The following is a 13,368-nucleotide window of genomic DNA, read 5'->3' as shown; positions in this document are numbered from 1 at the left end:
ACCCAGAACATTTTAAATGAAGGGACACAGCCAATTTCCCCTGAGGAAGGACCTTGATAAAAATATGTAAAAGTTTTACTGTTAGGGACATGTCATGGGTATTCACCAGAAAAGACTGCTTGGACCTGGGTTTAAGCCAGTAGAAAGTCTTCATCAGCTGACCAGCAACTAGACTCGGTGCTGAGGATCCCAGTGTAGCACTGAACTTTTCTCAAGATGAGATTTTAAGAAAAAAAATAAATTAAAAGAACCCCATGTTCTTGGTATGCACTCATTGATAGGTGGATATTAGCCCAAAAGCTTGAATTACCCAAGATACAATCCACAGACCACATGAAGCTCAAGAAGAAGGATGAACAAAGTATGGATGCTTCAGTCCATCTTAAAAGGGGGAACAAAAATATTTATAGGATAAGATATAGAGACAAAGTTTGGAGCAGAGACTATAGAAATGGCCATTCAGAGCCTGCCCCACCTGGGGATAGAGCCCATATATATACAGCCACCAAAACTAGAGAATATCTATGATGCCAAGAATTACATGATGACAGGAGCCTGGTAATAGCTGTCTTCTGAGAGGCTCAGCCAGAGCATGACAAATACAGAGGTGAATGCTAGCAGCAAACCATTGAACTGAGCACAGGGTTCCCAATGGAGGAATTAGAGAAAGGATTAAAGGAGCTGTAGGGGTTTGCAACCCCATAAGAACAACAATACCAACCAGCCAGAGCTCCCAGGGACTAAACTACCCAAAGAGTACACATAGACAGACCCATGGCTCCAGCTGCATATGTAGCAGAGGATGGCTTTGTTGAGCACCAATGGGAGGAGAAATCCTTGGTCCTGCCAAAGCTGGACACCCCCCAGTGCAGGAGAATGTTAGGGGGAAGCTGGAATAGGGGTAGTTGGGTAGGGGAACACCCTTATAGAAGAAGGGGGAAAGGATGGCATATGGGGGCTTATGTCCGGGAAACCAGGAAAGGGAATAACATTTGAAATGTAAATAAAAATATCCAATTATAAAAAAGGACCCCACATTCTGAGTTGATATAATTCAATTAATAAGAACAGTTAGCCAGAAGTAGAACTACAGAAGCTAAAATAAAAAAAACAAAGTTAGTACATTTTGAGATTTTCCTAGAACTATATGGACGTTGATAGATTAGGTCTGTGTTTTAGTTTTGGCAGGTGGTGCTGTCCATCTGCTGAGACTTCCTGAATGGCACTTCCGTCACCGAGTCAGTTGTGCTAAGGTCTGGGGCCCTGTTACCTACAGCCTTTTACAAAGGTAACAAACTGTACACTGGGGGAAGGAAACGGTCAGAGTTCCTGGGGACTATTGGATACTGATTCTGAACTGATGCTGATTCCAGTAGATGCCACAAAACACTGTAGCCCTCCAGTTAAAGTAGAGACTTATGGAGGTCAGGTGATTAATGGAATCTGGGGGAACATCCAATTCAAAATAAGTCCAGTGGATCTCTGGATTCATCCCATGATTACTTCCCCAATTCCAGAAAGTATAAATGGAATAGATGCTTTTAGAAATTGGCAGAATTCTCACATTGGTTGCCTGACCTGTGAAGTGAAGAATATTATGGTTGGAAAGGCTAAATTGAAGCCTTTAGAGTTATGTTGACCAAGGAAAATGGTGAATCAAAAATACTATTGAATTCCTAGAGGAATTGTAGAAATTACTGTCACCATTGAGGGCTTAAAAGATGCAAGGGAGGTGGTTCCTACCTCATCTTCCTTTAACTCTCCTATCTGCTGGTGCAGAAGACAGATGGATCACGGAGAATGACAATGGAAGACTGAAAACTCTGGCAAATAATGGTTGTAATCACAGCTTCTGCACCATATGTGGTGTTCATACCATCAGACTAACAATCTCCTGGTACATGGTATACAGTAATTGACTTAGCAAATTACATCTTCTCAGCACCTGTCCATAAGCAATTTGCTTTCAGTTGGCAAGGCCAGCAGTATACCTCTACTGTTTTACCTCAAGCAGCCTGCATCATAAATTAGTTAGAAGGGGTCTTGATTGTCTTTCTCTTCCACAAATATCTATTGGTTCACTGTATTGATGACATTATGCTAACTGGACCGAGTGAACAGGAGGTAGCAACCTTGAAGTTATTGATAACATATATATGCATCAGAGGATGGGAAATAAATTCAACCAAAATTCAAGGGCCTTCTCCTTCAGTGAAATTCTTAGGGGTCCTGCGATATGAGACATGCAGACATATTCCTTCTAAGATGAAAGATAAGTTATCATACCTGGCCCCTCTCACCACTAAAAGAGGGACATGGTGTTTAATGGGCCTATTTGCATTCTCGAGACAGTACATTCCTCACTTGAATATGTTACTCCCACGCATACACCAAATGACTTGGAAAGTTGCTAGCTTTGTGTGGGGCCTGGAACAGGAGAAGGCTGTTCAGCAGGTCCAGGCTGCTGTCCAGGCTTCTCTACAGTGGACCCTGTAATCCAGCAGAGCTGATGGTAGCTGCCCTATCAGTGGCAGATAGGGATGCTGTTTAGAGCCTGTGGCAGGCTTCTAGATAAATCAGAAAAGAGACCTTTGGGATTTTGGAGTAAGGCGCTACCATCATTTGCAGACAACTATTTTCCCTTTTAGAGACAGCTCTTTGGCTGCAATTGGGCCTTAGTGGAAATTGAACATTTGACAATGAACCACCAAGTTACCATGCAACCTGAGGTACTCATCATGAACTGGATGTTATTTGATCCACCAAGTCATAAAGTAGAATGTGTATACCAACAATCTCTTGTCAAATAGCTATGGTATAAATGTGATCTGATCTGAGCAGGTCCTGAGGGCACAAGCTATTTAAATGCTTTTTTTTTCTGTTTTCAACTCCTGTGATCATGCCATTTGCCACAAACATGCACTTATAGCATTGTGACATGTTCCCTATGAGTTGAGTGAGGAAGAAAAGACTAGGACCTGGTTTACTGATGGCTGTGCATGTTATGGAGTCACTACCCAGAAATAGGTGGCTGCAGCATTGCAAACCTTTATGGGACATTGAAAGACACCAACAAAGAGAAATCTTCATAGCGGGCAGAATTACAGGTAGTAAACATGGTCATACACTTTGTTTAGAAAGAGAAATAACCAGATATGCAATTGGTCCCTGAATCCATTTGCTTTTGTAGCCATGTAGCCAGCCAAAGGATGGGCTGGATGGTCAGGGACTTGGAAAGAACATGATTGGAAAATTGGTAAGAATGACATCTGGGGGAAAAACATGTGGATAGATCTCTCCAAATGGACAAAGGATGTGAAGATAGTGGTGCTCATCAGCTCAGAAGGAGTTCAGGAATCAAATAGATAGAATGACCCATTTAATGGACAGTCAACTCTTTTCCTCAGCCATTCCCATCAATGGGAATGGGTTTATAAATGGGCTCAACAACATAGACTTCCACTTACTGAATGCCAGATCTGCCAAAGGCAGAGCTCAACACTGAGCCCCAGATATGTCACTGTTCATCAGAGTGACCAGCCAGTGACCAGGTGGCAGATATTAACTACATTGGACCACTTTTATGGAAACCACAAAACTTACTCCTTACTAGAGTGGATATTTACTCAGGTTATAGACTTGCCTTTTCTGTGTGTAATGCTTCTGCCAAAACCACCAAACATGGATTTACAGAATGCCTTAACCACCATTATGGTATTCCACACAGTATTGCTTCTAATCAAGAAACTTATTTCACAGCCAGAGAAGTGCAACACTTGGCCCAGGGTTGTAGAATCCACTGGTCTTAGTATGTTCTCCACCATCCTATAGTAGCTGGCCAGATAGAAACATGGAATGGCCTTTTGAAGGCTACCATGCCAACTAGGTACTCCAGAAGGCAGTGTATCTTTTGAATCTGTGTGTAATATAAGGTACAGTTTCCCCCATAGCCAGGATCTATGGGGTGAAAAGGAAAGATTCAGCTCATTATGATCCCTAGTGACTCAGTAGGAACATTTTCGCTTATTATTTCCTTGACCTTACATTGTGCTGGCCTAGAAGTTTTGGTTCTAGAGTGGGGCACACTCTCGTCAGGAAGCCACAACAAACATTCTATCGAACTGGAAGCTCAGACTCCCCCCCTGGACATCTTGGGTTTCTGATGCTTTAAGCCAACAGGCTAAGAAAGGAATGACAGTGTTAGGAGGGGTGATTGATCCAGATGGGGAAATTGTATTGCTTCCACAATGGAGGTAAGAAAGATTATGTCTAGAGTATAAGATATCCCTTACGGTATTTCTGTGGCTACCATGTCCTGTGATTAAAGTTGATGGGAAACTACAACAACCTAATCTAGGAAGGATGAAAAGGGTACAAATCCATCAGGAATAATGTAGAGCCACAATTTGTTGATGGGTGGCCCCACTGGAGGACGTAGGTGCCTAAGGGACAGGCTTTCACACTCTTAGCCTGGCCCCAGTTCCTGTTTTTATCATTATTATTTTTTTCAGAGTGCTAATGCAATATATCAGACTATATTCAAATATAAAGACTGTATCCTTTGAAATGTAAGTACACATAAGCCCATCCCTTAAGTTGCTTCTTGTCAGGTATTTTGTTACAAAAAAAAGTACAGGGAGGGGAGCAGTATCAATACACTATGGATATCAGAACCTAAGAGTGTTTGATTCCTTTACAGAAAACAGCACTTTTGTGCTCATCCTCTTGCACACATCATACCATCTCTAAATGACTCCTAGGACACCTAACACAGTGTAAGTGCTGTCCAGACCAACTTTGTGCTGAATTGCTTAGAGAAATATGACAGGAATGGTCCCCCATGTGCAGCACAGATGCCCGTTTTCCCCCTTGAATATTTTAATCTGCAGTTTGTTGGATCCACAGATGTACATCTTATGGACACAGATGGTGATAAAATCTGAGGTTGGAATGAAAATTAGAGTTCTGAAAATCTGTGTCCATTACTCTAAACATGGAGGTTTCCCTAGCAGAAAGACTTTCTTGAGGAGAAGCATGGTGGTATTCACAGTTGGGATTCAGGGATATTGTTGTTGTTGTTGGTGGTGGTGGTGGTGGTGGTGGTGGTGGTGGCGGCGGCGGCGGCGGCGGTGGTGGTGTTGATGGTGTTATGGTGATGATGGTGATGATGTTGACTTCTTTTAAAAATATATTTTATTGTTTGGTAATCCCATACACACATGCCGTTCCATGTTTTTTTATCATATTTGTCTCTGCTTCTCTATCTTCTCCCAGCTTCACCCATCATTGTTACCCCACTCTTTTTTTTAATAAACCATTGAGTCATTTTATACTGCCCATATATTCATGGATGTTGGGCAATTCACTACTAGTGTGGGCAACACCCTTAAAGAAAACTGACTCTCTCCAACTTAAAGCCACCAAGTTGTCAATAGCTCCTTAGTTATGGACCCTGTCCCCCTTTATCCAATGCAGTGTTTCTGATATTCTGATAGAATAAAATGCATCCACATTTGAAGATACTCTTAACTCAATGAACCAATGTTTTGCCAGATTATCAATGCTTAATGTCATAATATCATGAGTGGATAAAAGACTCAACCAAACTACAGGATGGACGAGTAGATTTTAGTGTAACAGAGTACAAAACTATTAATATTGCCTGTTGTTACTACCCCTTACTGAGTTTTCATGTACTATCCTTGAAGAATATGCATAATCATCAAGGATATTTTGACAATAATCCTCCTCCTTTTCCAACTATATAATCTCTGTGAGGCTAGATTTAACACAGCAGGTTAAGATCAGATGTGAGCCTTCAGTTTTTGTCCATGTGAACAATCACTATAGCCTATAGAGATTTGCAAAAGTTCTGTTTTAGATAATGGGATTTTTTCATAAACATATGTATTTAACGTGGTTTAATGGTTTAATATTTTTAAGTGAGTTGGTGATTATTTCTCAGTTAGTTGCCAAATGGCCAATATCAGTACATACAGTTTAGGCAAACAAAAATTCTTTGGGGCCTTCAAGCATTTTAAGAAGAGTTAAGGGGCTCTATAAACAAAAGGTTTGAAAATTGCTGGCCCGTATTTACAGAGTGTTTATGATACTTTTAGGTAAATCTAATGTAATTAAGCAAAAACCACCCTAACTGTGATCGTGAATGAGAGACCAAAAAGAGAATGGGTTAACTTGGTTTTTGGTAGGAGGGGCCAGTACCATTGTCAATTAGTTCAGAGATAGAGACATATGTGGCTTTAAGCATGTTGGTCTGTCCTCAGTATCGTCCCCATAAAAACGATGACTACTACTACTAGTTACCCCACTACAATAGTTACCATTACTAACCTCATGATGTCATTCAAAGGATTCCACAAGTACTAAAGGCCGTCGTGGGACAGCCTTGACACATAGACTAATTACCCTTGCGTGTCCACTATTTTTATTTTAATAACAAACAATGCGTCTTGTTGGACAGCGACCGGCCCACATTATGACATACACGTGCGGCTGACCCCCTTCATTGCAGGAAGACTTAAAGCACAAATATGCAGTACTAAGCCCCGGTGACAAAATATTTTGGAACTGAGAAAGAAATCAGAATTCCCTAACCCCTTTCTTGCCCTAACATCACACTTTCTTATCCAAAATCACATCTGTTACCCCTGTGAGGTACCTGGATGTGCTCCAAGGTTTCAGAACAAACGATGTGAGGTTGGCATGGGTTCATATGCTGGGTCCCGAGCAGTTAAGATTTTTCTTGTTCCCGCAATGTGATTAATTTTCCCTTCAGCTCAGTTTGGCTGCCAGAGGATCATTCAGAACGAGGCTGATTTCAGCAAATATCCACATGGCTGCCTTCACCATCGGGAAGACAAATGCTCCCAAGAAAAGAATTTTCTAATTTTTTTATGGTGAGAAAAGTTTGGGAGCTGGGGTAGAGGAAGAATCTATGGATCAACCCAGGGCTTCACATGTCCTATGAAATTGCTGTGGCAACTGAAATACATCAGCAGCCTAGGAAATAATGTTCCCTAAACCATGGTGACATGGAAATATTTGTGGAATGACTTTTTAGGATGCTAAAGAGAAATCTGATTCAGAGGCTGGGGATCTTATATGAAGTTTAAAGTTACATTGTCAGCGAGACAAACAGTAAACAAAATGTCACATCCCGTGTGGCCCGGCTTCTAGATCATCCCACTTCCCTGAATCAAGCAGGATGGATTTTACTCTAATTGTTTATTCATGTTACTGAGCATGCTGAATTTCGATTATAAAAAGCTTATTGATGTTGAATGTTACCTTCTCTCCGAGATGCTCCTCGTGCACTGTTTAATATTAATTTCTCATCTTCCTGCTACACTCGCCATCCAACACACTATGTATTTTACATAGGTATTTTGTTCACTGTCTGTCTGCTTCGGTAGATTTCCATCCTCATCCTTCCGTGATGTGTTCTAAGATGGGCCTGATATGTGACAAAGATCCCCCACTAATATCTTCTGTCTCTACGATGGGAATGGGTGATGTGTCTGTGACACACTGCATGACATAATTCACACAGATGTGTTGTCTCCGAAAGTACCTGCATTATTAATATCACCCATGTTTCTTTGAGGGAATTGAAGTTCCGGGACTCGGATTTTATATTATCCTACAGACTTCTGTTGTTGTTGTTCACTGTTGTTGGCAGGAGAGAGCCAGGAGCTGCCTACGGTACCTGGTGAGCCAGCTGGCTAACATGGAGCATTCATTCCACCACATTCTCCTGCTGGAAATTAAGAGTCTCACAGATGCCTTCTCCTCCATTCTGGGCCCTCACAGCAGGGACATCTTCCGAATGAGCAACAGCTTCACCAACATCGCCAAGCTGCTTTCCCGACAACTGGAAAACAGCAAGGCCGAGAGTGGCAGGTGAGCAGTGCTTCTGAGCAGCATCCTGGAGAGATGCTGGGAACCATGGAGTCAGTGACGTTTTCCTTTGCAGTAGTGTAGTGAGCTGTGCCCGCTTATCAACCAGGAGTAACCTCTGAATGGATTAGGTAACTTTCAAGAGTCTTTCTATATCTATAGAAACCAAATACAGCAAAACTCTAGAAGAAGTTCAAAACATGATAAAGAAATAATAATGAGGTACAAACGACAGGGTCAGGAAGTGTTATTAACTCGATAAGCATGGATACTTATTTACTCTGAACTGGGAATCTAAGCAGAGATAAACAGAATTCTGAGAATGATCCTTGTACCCAAGGAAGTCACTGCCAAGTAGATTAGATCAATATTTTAAAAATGAGGGAGTAAGAGTAGAAGCTAGGGAAGGGTACACTAACAAAGATGGGTTCCAGGAATTTGGAGAACAATGAGATGGTGTGATCTACCTGTTTACAGGTAAAGGAGGGGTAAAATTGAGATCAAGGAATATCTCCTAGAGGAAGAGATATTTTGGGCCAAGTCTTGAGAGATAATCAGATTGTACCAGGCTGTATTTTTGGTGGCATGTATGGCTTTCTTGAAATTGGGGCATCATTTTCTATGAGTGAAGTATATGTTACAAGAAGAACATCATTTAGAGTTGAAGAAGAAGAGGACGGGGAGGAGGAAGAGGAAGAGGAGGAAGAAGAGGAGGAGGAGGAGGAGGAGGAGGAGGAGGAGGAGGAGGAGGAGGAGAAGGAGGAGGAAGTGGCGGCAGGGATGAGAGGTGGTGAGGTTGGCATACCTTTCTTAGAAGTTGAAATTTTATCCAGTAGGAGTCACTGTAGGATATCATACATGGTGGAGTAAACTCAGAAAGCACTTCAAGAAGGCCATTCTAGTCTCAGTACAGAGACTCTTCCTACAAGAAAGTGACAAGAGTCAGGTCAAACAAGGGAAAGACAGAACACATCCATGAGTGTTGCCCATGAGGAAATTATTGATGATGATGGTGAATGAGCTACCAAAATTTGGCTGATCTGGAAAGAAAGTACCTGGGACTGAAGAGTGAGGGTGAATTTCCATTCCTGTGGGTGGTCCTGTGCAGTGCACACAGCTGGCCCTTTCATTCCTGTGGGTGGTCCTGTGCATTATAAAATACTTCCCAGAAACCTGAACCCTTACCTACAAGATGCTGGTTGTAGTGTCCTCCCTTAGTTGTGACAGTGAATTTGGCACTGTCATCTCCAAATATCTTTTAGGCGACAAAGAGTTCCCCAATGCCCAACCTGGGGATCCATCCCATATACAGACACCAAGCCCAGACACTACTGTGGATGCCAAGAAGTGCTTTCTGACAGGAGCCTGATATAGCTGTCTCCTGAGAGGCTCTGCCAGACCATGACAAATACAGAGGCAGATGCTCACAGCCAAGCATTGGACTGAGAAGGGGGTCTCCAATGGAGGAGTTAGAGAGAGGACTGAAGGAGCTGAAGGGATTTGCAATCCCATAGGAAGGACTGCAGTATCAACCACCAAGTCCCACAGAGCTCCCAGGATCTAAACCAACAGCCAAAGGGACCCATAGCTCCAGCCCCATATGTAGCAAAGGACGGCATTGTCGGACATCAACAGGAAGAGAGGCCCTTGGTCCTGGGAAGGCTAGATGCCCCAGTGTAGGGGAATGTCAGGCAGGAGTGGGTGGCTGAGTGGGTAGGTGGGTGGAAGAACACCCTTATAGAAGCAGAGGGAGGGAGGATGGATTAGGAGATTTCCAGAGGGGAAACCAGGAAAGGGGATAACATTTGAAATGTAAATAAGTAAAATATCCTAAACACACACACACACACACACACACACACACACACACACACACACACACTTCAAAAATAGCATTTCACATGCCCTGACTTATCTACCAATGTCATTATCATAGTAGCATCCAATAACATCTATGAGATGCCATAATCGCAGTCAGCTAAGTTTCTTGGTATAGTTTCAGAAATGTAATTTCTCATCTCTGCAGCTGGTATTAAATGTTTTTTATACTGTGTGCACAGCTAACATCCTTATGTCTTCTTCAGGCCATGATGAGCACACTTGCTGGATGAAAAGCTCACACATGTGTCCTGCCCAGGGACCTGTTGCCCACAAACATGTCTGAGCTTGTGCATGTGAAAGCCTTATATAAAGTGAGGATCCGGTACGAGGCTGTTGCACTCAATATTTGAACCATGAAATTAATCGCTGATAAATAATCCCTGGTCCTATTAGCAATATTACTCCCTTTAGAAATTTTTGGAAGTAAAAGGAAAAAGAGAAGGAAGTAAAGGAAATGATGGGGCAGGAAGGAAAAAGGAAGGAACAGTAGTTGGGAGGGAGGGAGGGAAAGAGAGCAGAAAGCACGCAGACGGAACTCAGTAGTAGAGTCCTTTTCCTTGCTTGTGAGATCCTGGCTTCACTCTCCAGCAATGGAAAAAATAATATTAAATAAAATAAGTAAAGAAATAAAAGGGTCAGCGTTCATCCCACATACGGCCCTCAACTTCTTTCAATTCAAATTATTTCTCCCAGTTCAACCCTTGCTGTCAATCTCCTCTAACAAATTGTAATTATTCAGTGGGAACCTCAGAAGTGTGGTGTGGACAGCTAGCCTTTTGTGTCCAGGGCTCATCCTCTCTGGGCTGGTTGCTAAGGCTTCTGTCCCAGCATCTTTTCCCTGAATAGCCTTCCTTGTGACCATGTGACTCTACTCATTTGAGTCCATGCCCCCAAAGCAGAAAGGTCTACACTTTTGTGTGGTGCAAAGACAAAACCCTGATTCTCACAATTAAAGAGAAAATGAACAAGTGGAGCCATCCTGAAAGAAAATTAAGGATGATAAAACTCAAAGCAGATGTCACCTCATTGACAAAAGTGACAACGCTCAGCAGGCCAGATTTTAGACTTCAGGCCAAAACAACACGACTATCAAAAGAAAAACAATTAGCATCCCAGAGACGATGAGAAAATGAAGCAGCCGAGCCTTCCTCTTGCCAAAGATGCTGAATGCATCAAGTGAGTTTTGTAAAGGGCAGCAGGTGAACCTATTTGCATTTTCTCTGTTCCTGTGTTTCTAAAAATGTGTTTGTATTTAAATAAAACCCAACAAAGCCTAAATGGCAGAACCAAGCAGAACAGTTAAGTTTTGAAATCAATTCTGAAGACATAAAAGAGGAGGCATAAGGGCACCTGTGGATTGACAAGGCGAGGTGTGGAGCTGGGGAAAGAGACCTTTGCAAACGGTGTGCCCTTCTGTGGCCTTCTGGGAAGACCTTGACAACTGGGCTGCTTGCCTGTCAGATCCAGTCAGAGCTGAGAAAGGGGAGAGTATGTTCTTCATGACTATGTGACTGGCTGAGCAGTCCCCCCAAAGTCACTGAGTCCAGTGACCATTACGGTAGATCACAGCTTTTCAAATTGCAATTTCTTCATAGGCAAGAATTTTTTGTGACCCTAGGTCTGTGTGTGTGCGTGTGTGTGTGTGTGTGTGTGTGTGTGTGTGTGTGTGTGTGTGTCTGTGTGTGTGTGTAATTATACAAATCAAAGCCTTATTGACAATAAATCACAAAGACATTTAAGACAAATCTTTGTGTTTTATATATATATGTATATTTATATATATGTATATTTATATATATGTATGTATATTTATATATATACACACATACACACATACAACTTTACTATTTATTGGCATATCGTGTGTAATTAGCATATTTGCATACTAATGAGATAGATGCTCTTATTTACTTTTACAGAAAGAATTAAGTTTTGGCTGAATATTTAATACTGCTGGACATAGAACATCTTTAATGATCTTTAGAGTTGATCATTACTTTAAATTTATAGTCATCACTGCCGAGATGTCACTTCACACGAACACATACTGCAAAAAGTCAGAAGTACATGTAGGGCTATTTCAGACATTGTGGAAATTCTGTCCAAATACCAAGTTAGAAGGTGTTACTGTTTTTTATGAAACTTGTTTGACTTTCAAATAGCAATTTCTAAAACCAAGCATCATAACCCAAGGCTACCCAAAGACATAGGAGTTAAATAGTTGAGGGCTGAGATGATGGTAGAATACCGGAGTCTGTTTCCATCATTAATCCATCATGTTTACATAAGAACAGAAAACTTTTCACATACAAGAAAAGCATACCAGACAGAGTCTTGAACCTGAGCTGAAGTGTTTGAAGCAGTGTTCGCTGGCATGTGGCATGTGGCATAATGGCACACACAGTGCAAGTGCACATGGTATATGTTGAAAACCAAGGCTACCGTGCAGTTGTGCATGCAACCTTGATAAGCATTCTCAGAAGACCTCAGGTCATTACATGCTTGACTTTGAATTAATAGTTTGCCATTGAACCTTTTGCTGCTGCCAATTTTTTTCTCCCAACCCTCACATTCAGTTTAGGAAATCAGGCACCAGAAGGCACCTTCACCAAACAAATGTGGCACCAGAGAGGTCCATCTAACACAGCACCAACAGAAGGGGGCAATCTATCACAGGCATCCTTAGCAAGAGGAAAGACTCAAGCCCTGGTTGTAAATGGAAATTCGGGGGAATAGAAATTGTTGAAAATGGGATAGGGAAGTAAATGGGAAAAAATGAAAGAGGATGGTGAAGGTGAGGAGCGGAAGGAGAAATGACAGACACACAGTCTCCGGCCCAGGAAGGGGATTCACTGTTTCCTTAGATGTGGCTTTTGGAGCCTAGGCAAAGTCATTGGAGTCATAGAGGGGAAAAGTTGTTTGTAAGAAAAGTTCATGATGACAGGGGTCCCCAAGCCTCTTGCTTAGTTAAGTGGGCGTTTGCTCTCCTGTTGTTTTAGTGGCAATGGTGGCAGAATAGATTCTGTGTCTCTCCTCTGTTTTACAGAAGCATGCCTTAAAATTAAAAATGAGAAGGAAAACGTTAGTTAAAACAAGTTGGGTAGGCATAAAACCAGTGTAATTTCAGTACAATGGTTAATCTTTCAGGTCCACTTGACTGGATTTTAAGTCACCATGAAAACACTCTGCTGGGTAAGTCTATGAGATTGTTTTCAAAAAGTGACCCAAAAAAAGTTTAACTGAAAGAAGACACTGAATGATGGATGCACGATCCCAAGAGCTAGAGTTCTGGACTGAAAAGGAAAAATTGATCTGAGGACTCGGTATTTAACTCAGAGTGACTGTCTGTGCTCCTTGCTGTGACATTCCTACCACAACGGACTATCTCTGAGCCAAAGGAAATCTCTCCTACCTTGAGTTGCTTTTGTACATATTTTCATCACACCAGTGAGATGCATAACTAATGCTGAATATTGGTGCCCATAAGTGAAGTTGTTGCTATGGTAACCTTACTGCGGTCTATACACTTTAGGAACTGCTTTGCAGGAGGAATATGGAAGAGTTTAACAC

The 13,368-nt window shown here is 41.9% G+C and overlaps 1 protein-coding gene across 15 annotated transcripts in view; it reads left to right on the top strand.

Moving 5' to 3' along the window:
- Veph1 (ventricular zone expressed PH domain-containing 1) overlaps positions 1-13,368 on the top strand; it is a 255,757-nt gene that overhangs the window by 108,090 nt on the left and 134,299 nt on the right. For all 15 annotated transcript variants that reach the window (XM_087626946.1, XM_087626897.1, XM_087626911.1 and 12 more), the window contains 1 exon segment: positions 7,700-7,920. In XM_087626946.1, the coding sequence (XP_087483072.1) occupies positions 7,700-7,920 (221 nt within the window).

The sequence above is a fragment of the Rattus norvegicus genome, chromosome 2 (genome assembly GCF_021556685.1).
Source record: "Rattus norvegicus strain SHRSP/BbbUtx chromosome 2, alternate assembly SHRSP_T2T, whole genome shotgun sequence".
NCBI classification, from domain to species: domain Eukaryota; kingdom Metazoa; phylum Chordata; class Mammalia; order Rodentia; family Muridae; genus Rattus; species Rattus norvegicus.
The sequence above is the reverse complement of the archived record's forward strand: the minus strand, read 5'-3'. Positions and strand labels throughout refer to the sequence as shown.